The sequence below is a fragment of the Callorhinus ursinus genome, unplaced genomic scaffold (genome assembly GCF_003265705.2).
Source record: "Callorhinus ursinus isolate GAN/ISIS: 27379988/994484 unplaced genomic scaffold, GSC_fseal_2.0 scaffold50, whole genome shotgun sequence".
Taxonomy (NCBI): domain Eukaryota; kingdom Metazoa; phylum Chordata; class Mammalia; order Carnivora; family Otariidae; genus Callorhinus; species Callorhinus ursinus.
Window position 1 is genome coordinate 8,492,459 of NW_027397112.1, and position 15,192 is coordinate 8,507,650.

At 38.1% G+C, this 15,192-nt stretch overlaps 1 protein-coding gene across 6 annotated transcripts in view; it reads right to left on the bottom strand.

Moving 5' to 3' along the window:
* DDX42 (DEAD-box helicase 42) overlaps positions 1–15,192 on the bottom strand; it is a 34,268-nt gene that overhangs the window by 17,471 nt on the left and 1,605 nt on the right. For 2 of the 6 annotated variants that reach the window (XM_025890244.2, XM_025890246.2), the window contains exons 2-6: positions 9,248–9,349; positions 8,132–8,368; positions 6,220–6,370; positions 1,422–1,483; positions 21–57 (exon numbers count right to left, since the gene is read on the bottom strand). In XM_025890244.2, the coding sequence (XP_025746029.1) occupies positions 21–57; positions 1,422–1,483; positions 6,220–6,370; positions 8,132–8,352 (471 nt within the window). In that variant the 5' untranslated portion in view covers positions 8,353–8,368; positions 9,248–9,349. Of the gene's footprint in view, positions 1–20; positions 58–1,421; positions 1,484–4,480; positions 4,502–6,219; positions 6,371–8,131; positions 8,369–9,247; positions 9,350–15,192 lie in introns of those variants that run through there. The other 4 variants (XM_025890245.2, XM_025890242.2, XM_073883032.1 and 1 more) reach the window with 3 other exon arrangements.

The following is a 15,192-nucleotide window of genomic DNA, read 5'->3' on the forward strand; positions in this document are numbered from 1 at the left end:
AATACTGCATAGGAACTCACTTGGTCATCTTCCTCTTCAATGTCATCTCGAATACCCCTGGAAAAACAAGCGGAGAAACAAACTTCCCTGCAAATGTTCCACATACCCAGCTCCATACTTATAACAGATTAGTGTCGAATTCCATACAGCACAGGAACTCTCAACACTAACAATAACAAAGCAGCAATAAGCAAACTGTATACTATCCATCCATCATATATGTGTGACTTCACTCTGTAAGTTGCAGTTTGCACTCTTTTGAATGGGATGATATGGTACCCTAGAAACATCAATTACTAAAGAGGATATAAGGAGTAAAAACCTTTGCAGATAGATACCCAAGGATCCTAGCTTTGACAACCCCATAAGACAAACACCATGCCGTTGTGAAAGGCATTTTAAAAAGAAACTGCACTTTATAAAAAAAAAAAACCAACAAAAAACAATAAACCCTCTATTTGGTATATGCTAAAAAGAATGTCACAATTTTCTTAATGTCCCCCAGAGTTTCTAGCTCTGGAGTAACTGCATTCAGCCAAAATCCTTGGGGACAGAGAAAAACTACCTCAACTCTTTTCTAAGTTTGATACTAAAACTCCTAAGCGGTTCTCGTGGAAAAGGGGGCCATCGCCACTTGCAGCATCTCTCAGCTACAGAAAGTACGGTTGTGTAGTTCCCACAACCATCTGTTTCTAAACAGACATTCCGCCTAACCTAGAACACCTGCTGTTCTCGAGGCAAGCAAAGTCAGCAGTGTAGGGCAGCCGGAAGGGGATACAACACACAGTAAGCACCAAAGAGAGGGTTGAACCTCCATATGGCGCAGGAAGCTTGGGGAGGGTCTGAGGCACTGACTGACAAGCAGAGGGGAAGTCCAACCATGCCCATCTGTGCCTGGGAAGCAAAAGCCTTAAGAGGAGTGTATTCAGCAAGGGAAAGAGAAGAATTCGCTTTCCCAGAAAATAAGGTATTTCAAGTTCTGATTTGTTGCTAACGCATATCACTCCTTAAATAAACCAGGTTGCATTATTTATTAATAACATACTTTATGATATAATCACCATTAATTATTCCTCATAAACAATTACATAGGCGCTAACTTATTTTGTATTAATTATGGGACAAAACTCAGAACAATGAGCCCAAACGTTAGTAATTACGCTCTTTTAACTCCCAAGTAACTCACTCTTACGTCTACTAAAAAACTATTTATAATGAAACACTAAGTACTACTCTGCCAAAGAGAATTTTTTAATTATTGCAAATGCAAAAACTTTTGTCATCTCTCTAAGATACAGGGGTAACTCCAAGTTAAGACATTTGTGTATTTTAATTTTTCTCTACAAACTTTGGGGGAATAAGCTTTGCAATACTTTAGCATTTTTCATGTAACCTTTGTGAGGGAGAAGAAAACAACTTACTTTACATTTTTTCTTTCCTTGTCCTTTTCTTCAAGCCTTTTCATGTCTCTAGCCGCCTGATCCTAATGAAACAAAAGGCCATATGGAATCATATCCACTAAACACATTAAAAGGGGAATTTCTTTACAAAGAATTTTTAGATTCAAACAAGTACCATCATACTGTTAGCTATGCATTTCAACAACTACATCCTGATGTAATCAAATTGTATTTTGACTTATTTTTTCAAGAGAAATACTTAATGTTCTAAAAACTTGGCTATATGTGGATTGCATGATTTTTAGCTACAATATTTACCACATATGGAAAAGCTAGAAAAAATGCTTAACCACTTTAAAAAAAAATTACAGCTGTAGGGTGCCTGGGTGGCTCAGTTGGTTAGGCGTCTGCCTTCGGCTCAGGTCATGATCCCAGGGTCCTGGGATCAAGCCCTGCATTGGGCTCCCTGCTCTGCGGGAAGCCTGCTTCTCCCTCTCCCACTCCCCCTGCTTGTGTTCCCTCTCTCGCTGTCTCTGTCAAATAAATAAAAATCTTAAAAAAAAAAAATTACAGCTGTAAAAGGCCTTAAATTCTGGCAAACTAGCCTTTCTCAAAGCATAGCTTAAGACCATTAACATCAGGGGCGCCTGGGCGGCTCAGTCGTTAAGCGTCTGCCTTTGGCTCAGGTCATGATCCCAGTGTCCTGGGATCGAGCACCGCATTGGGCTCCCTACTCCGCAAGAAGCCTGCTTCTCCCTCTCCCACTCCCCCTGCTGGTGTTCCCGCTCTCGCTGTGTCTCTCTCTGTCAAATAAATAAATAAAATCTTAAAAAAAAAAAAAAAAAAAAAAGACCATTAACATCAAACTACCGATAGAGCTAGTAAAAAAAAAAAAATGGCAAATTTCTGGATCTGACTTTGGAAAGACTGTTCTCAACCTGTGGTGATTTTGTCCCCAGTGAACATTTGGCAATGTCTGGAGATGTTTCTGGTTGCTTCTGGGGAGTGAGGTGGCGGCGGGTGGGGGTTGTTACCAGTATCTAGTGTGTAAAGGCCACAGATGCTGCTAAACATCCTACAACGCACAGGGCAGCCCCCACAACAAATTATCAAACCCCAAATGTCAACAAAAGTCCTGAGGTTGAAAAGCACTGCTCTAAATCTACCAAATCAGAATTCTTGGGGGTGGAGTTAAATGCACGCATTTTCCATTTTGCAAAGGTAATTATTATACACAGCAAACTAATAATCACTGATCTCTTTGTTTTATACATGTGAAAATCAAGGTCAGAAGAATTAAGTAATTTTTCCAAGGTAAAACACATCCTGCACTACCGTTTCTTATAAAGCAACATGGGTTTTTCTGGTTTCCCTGATTTAAAAAAATGTGACTAACTATAACCTGGCATGGTCAGGTGTTCTAGCTAATCAAATGTTCCTGATAAAGAAGAGTTATTTTAAAATGAAAATATTACATGTAAACAAATTTACTTTTTAAGAAATTGAGCCAAATATACGATATACTCAAGACTACAACTAAAAGCAACGTAACATAAGGAATGGGTGGCAAACATTTATAGAACATATTTTTTAAGCCTACATAAATCCTTTTTTGAAACACTGGCTAAAAATAAGTCTTCATCTTAAGTTCAAACACTAGAGAAGTTTACATTTTCTAGTAAAGAATATACCTGAGATCAAGGATTAATGCAATACTGTGACAACACTCTCTCCAAGATCAGACAATATCCAGTCTCGTATCCTAAAATCAGCAAAACCCCCTTGGATATTATACCAAAAACCACCCTGAAGAATCATACTGTATCAAAAAGACTTACCCTCCTACAGCTTCAACTACTTGAAATGCCAAGCAGGAGAATCTGGGCCATTCTTGGATACTCCCACTCAAAAAGGGTTACACCAAGTTGCATTACTAAAAATTAAATCTGAATTTAAACCAAGAAAAATCAAGAAATGATTTTTCTTATTCATCACCAGGGATTGTAAGATACAATGAAAAACAGCCCTTTGGGAAATGTCTGTATCTCAGAGGGAAAAAAGATCCATATAAGATACCTCAAACATGAGATAACATTTATTGCCTTTACTTGCAGAGAGAATCATTTAACATACTTAACTAAATCACTACCACGTTGCAAAGCACATGAAACTTCTAAATAGTTCTAGTGTTATCCCAAAAATACAGCGCTCCAAGAACTTAAGATATGGAATGACATAGCAGAAAGAAAACGGGATTTGGAGTTGAATTCTGGCTTTGCTACCTATAAAGTGCATACTCTTTAAGAGGCAAATAATCTGAGTTATTCTAAATCAAAGATGGGAAGCAGTAATGGGTACCAATCTGGCAATGAAGGAAGTAAACCAGGATAAGAAGTTATTTTGATACAGACGTGCTTTGCTTACACTTTAATAAGTAGGAATATTCCAAACAAGCATGCTGTAATTTTTCCTGTATCAATGATGCTGAGTCTTTTATTTTCTGTATTTGATAAGACAGAAAAATATTTCTCCACTGTAAGAAAACTAAACACAAGTGTGATGATAAATAGTTGTAAATGGTTGCCTCAATGTCAAGATAAAAGGGACTGACAGAACTAAGGTGAACTAGAACAAGCAAGCCCTATCTATCTAAAGCAGGCAGCCATTTGCTCAGCATAAAACTGTTTTTGTATTGCAAGAATAGAATGCAGGCTTAGTTTTGCCAGAGTGTCCACTTTTCAAGAGTCTGAACTTTTAGATAAAATCTTCTAATCTTAAAAATTCTGGCCCACATGTTTAAAAAAGCAGTACCTAGACCAAAGAAAAACATCTATATTGGATTCCTTCTTTCCCTCCTTTCTTAGAGATGAGATGTGGCTGAAGACTAGGTTACAAGTACCTGAGGAATCTGGAAGGACTTCATCAACAATGAAGTGACAGTTTTTGAGCAAGAGGAATAACATGACAAACAACATGCTTTATTTAGTGTAATTACTGTTTCTGTATACCACATAAATGCGAGAGCAGAGAACCGAAGGCAGGGAGAAAATTTACACCAGGAAAGAGTTAATGAGGGGCACCTAGGTGGCTCAGTCGTTAAGTGTCTGCCTTCAGCTCAGGTCATGATCCCAGGGTCCTGGGATCGAGCCCCGCATCAGGCTCCCTGTTCAGCGGGAAGCCTGCTTCTCCCTCTTCCACTCCCCCCGTTTGTGTTCCCTCTCTTGTGCTCTGTCAAATAAATAAATAAATAAATATAAAAAAAAAAAAGTTAATGAAAGTGTAAAGCAGGCTGACTACAGTGGAAACAGATGCAAAAGATACTATAAAGATTGAGAGAACTTGCCAAATAAGAGGAAAGGTAGCATGACATACTAGAAAGAGCTAGGTTCTCAGGACTACTAAGCCAGAAAAATCCGGATTCCAGCTCTGCCACCGGGTACCAATGGGATTTGCGGCAAGGGATTTGAATTACCATAGGGCTCAGTTTTCTTATTAGTTAAAAAAAATTGTATTCCTATGTATTTTTTTTCCTGTCAATCCCCCATTGTTATTCTGAGGATTAAATGAAGTAACTCATGAACATGTTTGATCTTCTGGCATTAAGAGGTATATATGACAAAATAAAGACCTGGTTGAGGAATAAGACTCCAGGGGGATGCCATCCAGGTAAAAATGGTCACCGTGATTTAGAAAAGTAGAGCTGAAACTGAAGAGAGACTGTGAGACTAAAGACATGAATTACTCACACAGAAGTTAAGTTTTCAAAGTGGACGAGGTCATTAGGGATGTATAAAGAGTGAACACAGCAAATCAATATAGAGAACTACAGGAATCAACATTTTTGAGAAATTGGTAGGGGATCATGTAAGTAACAGAATAGTTAAGATGAATATATAATGAATTTTTTTTTGGTACAATGATATGGTAGTTATGTTTTTTAAATGTTATAGAGATACAGAAATACTAATGTATGAAATGATATGCCTGGGATTTACTTTAAAATAATTTAAAAGAAGGAAGAGGAGTTACATAACACAAGATTGGCTAAAAGTTATTAATTGATAAAGCAGGGTGAAGGGTACATGGGAGCTCATTTTATTATTCTACCTTTATATGTATCTGAATTTTTTCATAATAAAAGGTAAATAAATACAAAAGTTAGAGGGATGGGAGAAAAAGGACAAAATGCAAAATCACAAAGCCCTAGTGAGAAGAGTTTTAAGAACAAAGTGGTTATAAGTTTCAATTTCTACAGGGAGGTCAGGATGATAATGTTGATAATAAGAAATAAACATTGAAAGTACAGAATACAGAATTCATAATTTTAGCAAGTTCCTCAGAAGATTAATTGCCTTTAATGCTAGACTGAGGGAGGTAATAATCATTCCATTTAAGAATAGACAAATATTAAAACAAACACACACAAATTTTGAACTACCCTGGTTTAAGGGTCACCGTTCAAACTTCCTGAAAATGCTACAGGGCATGTGGACATATGTTTAAGAAAATACAGAGTATGAGAGGCACCCGGGTAGCTCAGTTGTTAAGTGTCTGCCTTCGGCTCAGGTCATGATCCCAGGGTCCTGGGATGGAGTCCACATCCGGCTCCCTGCTCAGCTGGGAGCCTGCTTCTCCCTCTCCCTCTGCCACTCCCCCCGCTTGTGCTCACCCTTTCTCTGTCAAATAAATAAATAAAATCTTAAAAAAAGAAACTATAGCATATGAGACCAAAATTCTCCCGAGAGAGGGCCAGAAAGAACTAGGTCAATCTGATCTATTTCTAATTGCTGTAACTTAACAAAACAGCCTTGATACTTGCCTCCACTTCAGCCATGAATGCCTCCAAGGGATCATCATCGCTGTCAGAATCCGCTGGCTTGGAATGGAACTGCTGACGGGTAGGTGAGTTTTCAGCAGGAATGTAAGGTAAATCAACATTGCTGGAGTCTTCTTCCTCATCTTCAAAATATCTGGAAATTAAAAAATACATACATCTGAAAATTAAGATGATTAATAAAGTGAATGTTTAATTTGGGGTCAGTGAATCCTTCATGTAACAGAAATTTTTATTACGGTATATGTATGTTACTATTAAGAGATCTGACCTATACTTGTTAGAGACCTCCAGGCTTTGACAAATGACCTACTGTTTTCTTTTTTAAATTTTATTTATGTATTTGAGAGAGAGAGCAAGAGCAAGGAGGAGAGGGAGAGGGAGAGGCAGACTCCCACTGAGCAGGGAGCCCGACGCGGGGCTCGATCCCAGGACTCTGGGATCATGACCTGAACCGAAGGCAGACGCTTAACCAAATGAGCCAACCAGGTGCTCCCTATTATTGTTTAATACATGCAAAATTCTAATACTGCAAAAAAGCAGTCACAGCAGATTCTCTCATTTCAATAGTGTCTATTCAAATCACATTTCCAGTTCTGTTAAAAGGGATGAATTTTCAGTAAAAATTTAGTATATCACAGTTGAATATAGAGCCAATATTAAAGAATGTATGCTATGAAAAAATTACTTTTGTATATATGTATAAATATTAAAAACCTAGTTTTCTTTATAATCCTTAAAAAAATTTTAGCAACATATTCATAAGGCTAGGGACTTTCTTCAGAAGTTCTGGACTACTTTCTGAGGACTGACAGAAAACTTCAAGGATTAATAATAAATGCTCAATCCAAAATCATTCGCCATACTTCTTAAATATTCAGAAAAGACAACTTCATAGCTCTTTATAACCTAAAAACAGAAACACTGTTTAGACCTTATCTCAAAATTAACTAAAACAGTAATACAACCAAATATTAAATAAATAATGACTGCAGCTTAAAATTTTAAAGCATTTCAGGTCTTCATGGGAATTATTTAAAAGCTCTAACAACTGTTATGTGCTACATACACATACATACTGATTTATACAGGTTTCATTTAACTAATGAAAAGGTATCCCTGAACTGGTAAACTGCTCTCTAGAATACTGATCCTTGACTTTGCTAAATCTTAAACATCTGCTTCTGTATTTCATCCCTGCAACATATAAGCCTTTAAAAATGCCAAGTGTCCCATCTTGAGCTCTTAAAACAAACAAAAAAACCAACTCAACTTTTCCCATCTGGGTTGGAAATAATAGCAGTAAGAGATTTCTTCACCTTCAGCAAAGAAAGAAATTATCATCTATAGGAATTAGAGCTCAAACCCTCAAACCCTAGCTTTTTATAACCATTCTATCAGATAATCAAGTTAAAAAAGTCATTGTTAAGTATGTTTCCTGAGAACTTTGGGCAAAAATCTGAGTAGCTTTTTCTCCCACTGTAAGATGTTATAACATAATCGTTTTAAGACCTGGGTGTTGAGACAAACTGTCTCTACCAGTTTAACTACTGCTTGTGTCACAAAACAACTTACATGGGGTCAATAAAAGACTTCAACAAAGGCCATCAAAATCACATGAATTATTTAAAACTCTTCAGCAATATTTAGGTTTCAATAGCCTCAAATCTTTTTTGGAACACGGAAAGATATAAGTAAGCACACAAGCGTTATGTTCCTCACAAATGAGTAAATTCACCAATTTAACTTATTAGGAACAATACAATTCAGTGAGATAAGCAATTAAAGAAGTCATATTATTATTCGGGAAACAAATGGTTTCTTTACCTCAGTATCTGTTGATAGAATGAATATCTCAAAGCCCAACCTTGGCTAAACTACCAAGATTACCACTTACGCATTTTCTTCATCAAAGTTGGCCCGTTTAGATCCAATTTTGTAGAAAGAAGGGAGCTGTGGTGGAGCTGACTTTCCAAATCCAGAAGAAGAGCTGGTTGCCCCAAAGGCACTGTGGGACTGTTGTGGGAGTTTGGGTTCCTCCTTCTTTCCAGCACTAATAGCAAAACCTCCAAAGCCAAATCCCCTCTTGGTGCCAGGGCCACCTTTATTCCAGTTCATGGTGTCAATGACTGATCTGTAAGGAAAAAAATACGCTAATAATAAATTTAACCTTGTAAATAGCCCACTGATTTTTTTGTCTCTTCCCCAACTTTTGCCTCTAAATTAAAACTATTTAACTTTGGGGGCGCCTGGGTGGCTCAGGCAGTTGAGCGTCCATCTCTTAGTTTGATGATCTCAGGGTCCTGGGATTGAGCCCTGCATGGGGTTCTGCACTCAGTGCAGGGTCTGCTTGAGGATTCTCTCTCCCTTTTCCTCTGCCCTCCCCACGCTCACACACGCTCGGCTCTCCAAAATAATAAATCTTTAAAAACCCACAAAAACCAAAAACCACTTAACTTTGTACTTTAGCTATGTGATATGCCAATCCCAACAGAACAGTCACATTTTCTAAAAACACTAAAGAAAGTGCTATTCGTTTTTTGGGATCACAGTCTAAACAGGAGTGTGGTATTTAACATTATCCCCTTCAAAAGGATATGACTGCTGTGGCACCTGTGTGGCTCAGTCGTTGAGCATCTGCCTTCAGCTCGGGTCATGATCCCAGGGTCCTGGGATCGAGCCCTGCATCTGGCTCCCTGCTTAGCGGGAAGCCCGCTTCTCCCTCTCCCACTCCCCCTGCTTGTGTTCCTGCTTGCACTATCTGTCAAATAAACAAAAAAAAAACCTTAAAAAAAAAAAAGGATAAGACTGCTAATTTAGCATCTTTAAGCTGCCAAAAATACTCACAACAAATATTTTGAGGATCTGATTTGTGCTAGGCTTGTATTAGGCAATTAAAGATACCAAGATGAAAAGACTTAATCTCATATTTATTCCCAAGGAGTTTATATTATAGTCTGCCAGGAAAACAGATGACCACCCCCCCCCCCAAAAAAACAGAAAACAAAACAACCTGCAATTACAATATAATGTGGTGCTTGCTGTCACAGAGGCTGAGGTGCTATCAGCAAAACTGTCCCAAAATGAAATGTCCCATATCCTTTGGTAATGATATCTAGAGGAATGAAAGAATCAACACTTGAAAGATAAATCAGTTACTTGTAGGAAGTATCTACGTAATTGTCTCTGAAGGGTACTCTGAACCATGCACTTATTGGGCAATGCCCGCCAGAACACTAGCCAGGAAGAAAAAATGATTCACTGATATGTAGTTGCCTGAAGTACGCAGACTATGGTTAAGAATTGCAAAGAAATTTCCTGAGCATTGATCAAATCAGTTTAAAAACAATACTGTATTATCTTACTAGTCTTGGCTCCAAAAAACCTTTTTTAATGACACAGCTACCTAAGTTTTTATAGAAAAGCAGAAAGACCAGAAAGCAAAAAGGAACAAAATTTAAAACTACTTGAAATTTCCTCTCCTAGGTACATAATTTTGTTCTTTTGCTATTTTTTCTATATGTATATACACACATAAAATTTAAAAACAAAACTGAAACCATACTATAATATATTTAGTTACCAATTTAATTTCTTCACCTAATGATACACTATAAATATCTTTAAATGTCAATAAATACATTTCTCCACTACTATTTTTATTTTTTAAAGGGTTTTTAAAAAAAGATTTGAGAGAGCCAGAAAGAACATGAGTGGGGGGGGAGCGGTAGGGGGAGAGGGAGAGAGAGAGAATCTCAAGCAGACTCCGTGCTCAACAGAGCCCTACACGGGGCTTGATCTCAGGACCCTGAAATCATGACCTGAGCTAAACTCCAAAGTTGGACACTCAACCAACTGAGCCACCCAGGCACCCCTCTCCACAACTGTTTTATAATGTTGTGAAACATAGCTGAATCTTTGTGCTAAAGAGGAAAAGCCAACAGAGATATAAAAACTGAAGATGTAGGATGAAAGGAAAATCCTAAGAACAAAGTCCTGAGGAGGAGACTAAAGAAACAAGATACTGGATAGGAGAAAAGGATGGGCACACACATAAATTAGTCCTACTAAAATCAAAGGGCTCAAATTATTACAAAAGCAGCAAATCATATACTTGGTGTTAAAAGTTCAACTTCTGCTACAAATAGGCAGGTGGTGTGATTTTAGCAGGTAAGAGTCAATGGCTTTCAGACCAAACAAGACACAAAATATGCTATACCTTTTTCTTTACTCTTCTGAGAAATGGGTCAACCAAAAGATTGAACAATTCAGAACCCTCAAGCCTTTTATTAGTTCATCTAGAACACACTGCCCATTTTCCCTAATTTACTGCCTCTAACAAGGCCAAACAATTGCACTTTCTATAATATCGCACTGACTAGAATGTTAACTCCATGAGGGCAGGGACTTTGTGTGTTCTGTCTAGCACTGCATTCATCTTTAGAGCCTAGTATGTGTGTAGTACTCAAAAATTTGTTGGATGAATAAATATCATGCATTCAGGTTCTTCAAAATGCACCCCAGTATTTGTGAAAACCATCATCTTCCATTATTACAAAATTTGCCATCCAGTCTTCCTGACGAAACCTAAGCCAATCATCCTCAATGCACCATTCATTCCTTACTCTTGACAGTAACCCTTCCTATTAGAGTATGTAGGCTATACTATATAGGCGTATGGTTACAGACCCCTGACCATCACAGAGGTGTGAGGGATTATGACTGGCCTATAACAAGCAAGAGAGCCAACCTAATCTCTATGTTTAAAAAAAAAAAAAAAAAAAAAGCCCCCCCCCCCCGTTTAGGATATTAAAATTAATTTGCATTCTCTAAACAAACATTTTTTGGAGAAGAGACATCTAGTAAACAGTTAAGAAATACAGTGAGAATATTTAAAAATTAACTATATTCCTGCTATTTGTGGGTCTTCTCAACGCTCCCTTTATTTGGTCTTAACACATACGCGTGCACTTCTAGGCCTTCTCTCAGATAATAATGTGCCTGTTACACCCTTCCTACCAAGCTGGCAAACGCCTATCAAACAGCTCTGAAACTTCACCCCTGCCTCCATAAACACTTCTCACATTGACAAGAAAGGGTAAAAACATCCACTAGCTTCAGTGGAAGTAAAATCACTGCATGGCTTCCACACCCAGGTGAAGTTCATAGACTTCCTGAAAAACCACCACCAACCAAAAAATCCCAAACAATCCAATTTAAAAATAGGCAAAGTACCTGAACAGACATTTCTCCAAAGATATATAAATGGCCAATAAGCATATAAAAGATGCTCAACCTCACGAATCATTAGGGAAATGTAAATGAAAACCACACCTCCTCACTCATTAGGATGACTACTAAAAAAAAACCCAAAAACAAACAAAAAAACAACACAACAGAAAATAACAAGGGTTGACAAGGATGTGGAGAACCTGGAATCCTGTATAATGCTGGTGGGAACATAAAATGGTTTAGTCACTGTGGAAAACAGTATAGTATGGTGGTTCTTCGAAAAATTAACCATATGATCCAGCAATTCTACATCTGGGTATACACCCAAAAGAATTGAAAGCAGGGATATCTGACCCATGGTCTAAGCAGTACTATTCACAATAGCCAAAAGATGGAAGCAACCTAAGTGTCCACTGATGGATGAGTAGATAATATCTACGTGTACACACACACACACATTACTTAGCCTTAAAAAGGAAGGAAATTCTGACACATGCTACATGAATGAAACTTAAGGGCATCATGTTAAGGAAATAAGCCAGTCAAAAAGGACAAATAGCGTATGATTCCACTTACATGAAGTAGAACAGTCAAACTCAGAGACAGAAAGAATGGGTTGCCAAGGCCTGGGGGTACGGAGGAATGGGGAGTTATTGTTTAATGGGTACACAGTTTCAGTTTTACAAGATAAAAAGAGTTCTGTGAACACTATGGTGGTTATGGCAGCACAACAATGTGGACATAATGTCACTGGACCATACACTTAAAATGGCTAAGATTTTTTAATGTGTATTTTAAAAACAAAAAAAAAATAATGAAAATTAAAGGATTAGAATTCCATTTGCATATGTTTTTACATTGTTTTTTTATCCAGTTTATAAGGGAGGAATGATGCTATCTAGACCTCAGTCTCTACTCTGAGATGCAAACATGTTTGTGAAAATTCAACTACCTTTTTTCTTTAAAAGATTGCATTTTAAAAATTTCTAATTTGAAAAGAATTAGCTGTGTAATAGAAGCATAAACAAAATTTCATGAGCCTTGCTTTAAAGAGAACAACCTAAGTTTGGTCTTAGTAATAGCTAGCATTGTTTTATACTGACCGCTAACTACTTTGCTAACTACTTTGTTATGTGTCAATACTATGAGGGACACCTCCCCTTCCCACTTCCATCTCGACTACAGCAGTATTTCCTAACAAGTCCGTTATCCAGCCATTATGCCATTACCAGAGTGACATAATTCAAAATGTATTGAGTGCCTATTTTGCTAGGCACTGTTCTAGGAGCTTTGGATAAAGTTAACACAATCAGACACAGCCCCAGCCCTCAGGGAGTTCAGTCTGGTCCAGGAGAAAGAAAAACCAAATCATAATTTCAGGTACCAAAAGTGCTACCAAAACAAAACAAAAACAAAAAAGGAAAAAGGCAAGCAAGAGGTAAGCTATTACAGAGAGAAAAGAAATCAGGTAAGGCCTCTCTGAGGTGACTGGTATTTGATATTTGACATCTGACAAGTAATCCTCCACCCCCTCAACTCTACCGTTTTAAGAATGCCCGTTTTTGTTTGTTAAAGATTTTATTTATTGGGGCATCTGGGTGGGTCAGTCCGTTAAGCATCTGCCTTTGGCTCAGGTCAGGATCCCAGAGTCCCGGGGACTGGGCTCCCTGCTCAATGGGGAGTCTGCTTCTCCCTCTGCTCCTCTCTCAAATAAATAAAATCTTTAAAAAAAAAAGATTTTGAGAGAGAGAGAGAGAAAATGCACGAGCCTGAGCAGGGGGGAGGGGCAGAGGGAGAAGCAAACTCCCCACTGAGCAGGGAGGCAACACAGGGCTCAATCCCAAGACCCTGAGATCATTACCTGAGCAGAAGGCAGACGCTTAACTGACTGAGCCACCCAGGCGCCCCTAAGAATGTCTGTTTTATTGGAAAAGTCATGGTGATGTACTTCTAGAGGCTGCATCTACAACCAGCAAATATTTCATCATCTATGAGAAGTGACTCTATGGTAAAGTATGAAATAATGAAGTAATAGGGAGCCAGACATAAGTAGCAAAGGAGAAAATGAATTTCGACTTCCTTTGACCTCCTTTGGTGTGTTAATATTGTGGAACTAGGGAAAGTCACACCCAAGAGCGGCAAGCATTCATATGCTCAGCCAAGTTCTTTCAGATCCTGGCCCCAAACCTTCCCCCTGCACATTTCCTCATTCATTCGGTCATTCCCTTCAATTCAGTAGCTCTCCAGTTAGGCAATCAAGCTGGAATGAAACTCTCAACTGTGGCAACACACTACACACTTCACCATTCATATCTCCCAGGGTTTCCCCACATGCATTGGTTTTCCAAGAAAACCAAGTACATTGGTAAATCCTCTTCCCTTTACCTGAATTCCTTCCCCACCAAATCTCTCAATATACCTATCTACCAAAGTGCTATCCTTCAAATCCCAACTCCTAGAGCTATGACATGAATGACTCTCCCAGAGAAGTGGCAGCTCATTCCTCAATCCCTTTCAAGTCTTAAAATACCCAACATTTAATCATAACTATTTGTGCTCTAATTTTGTCTCCAAGTTATAGGTTTCACAGGTGAAGAACCAGACTTTTTTGCTTTTTCTGTTTTCCACAGTGTGTACTCACTGTTTATTCCATATGCAAGAGTCCCAAGGAGATTTATAACTTGGTCAAGGATATAGCAAAAGTCCCACTTGGTATGGTTCTAGGTAGTAAAATGCTATGATTTAGTAGAAAATCATAACACCATAGTAAAGTATCACAGACTATGGAGCCAGGCTATGTTCAAACCCTAGCTTTGTCACTAACTTGATGTGAACCTCAAGGAAGTTATTTGGCTTCTCTGGGCCTGTAAGATGCTGAGAATATCACCTACTTGACAGGGTCAGTGTGAAAAATTGACTGCATACATAAAATTATACTTAGAACAAAGCATGGCACATACAAGTGCACAATACCAGTATTGCCGTCGTATTTAGCATATTTCTCCAGAAATCAATTTCTCCACTAGTAAATGGAGAGTATCAAGGTAGACTTCTCTAATCTCTTTCAACTCAGGGATCCCACACATACATGCCACATGACACTGAAGATGTCAGAGATCATGAAGAGCTGACAAAGTGCGGATGGCTTTATAAGAAAGCTAGAATCCCAGGCTAGGCACAGAAGATGCAAGCTGATTAGAGAAGTATGAAGGAAGAAGACATTTTAAGAAAGACAGCTAGAAACAGCAAAGGCTAGGAAGAATAAGCAAAGGCAGAATAAGAGTGGAACATAAGGAAGATAATTTGTCTAGAGTTTATGTTTTGGGCAATGGTGGAAAATAAGATGATCTAAATGCCTTTAAAAATAGTGGACTACAAAACAACTGATTATAAAACCTTGTTACTTTATCACTTGTGTTTCTGGAATAGGAGAAAGTTCTGGTGACAGTTGATGAGTATCTACTCTAATAATCTGCCTTGACAGCATCTCACACACTATAAACTGGTCAGTTCTTTAATGAGAATCTGTACAAAACCTGAGAATTTCTTCATTTTTCTCCTAAAGCCAAGTACAAGTAAATTCTGGTTACACTTATTTTGGAAGCAACTCTTTCCTCTGTTAGCTTAAAGAAACTAAGATGATTATATGAATACGAATTTGATAAACTAAAATAAGAAGAAATGCACTCCTCCATGAATTACACTAAATCATGACAACTTAAGTCA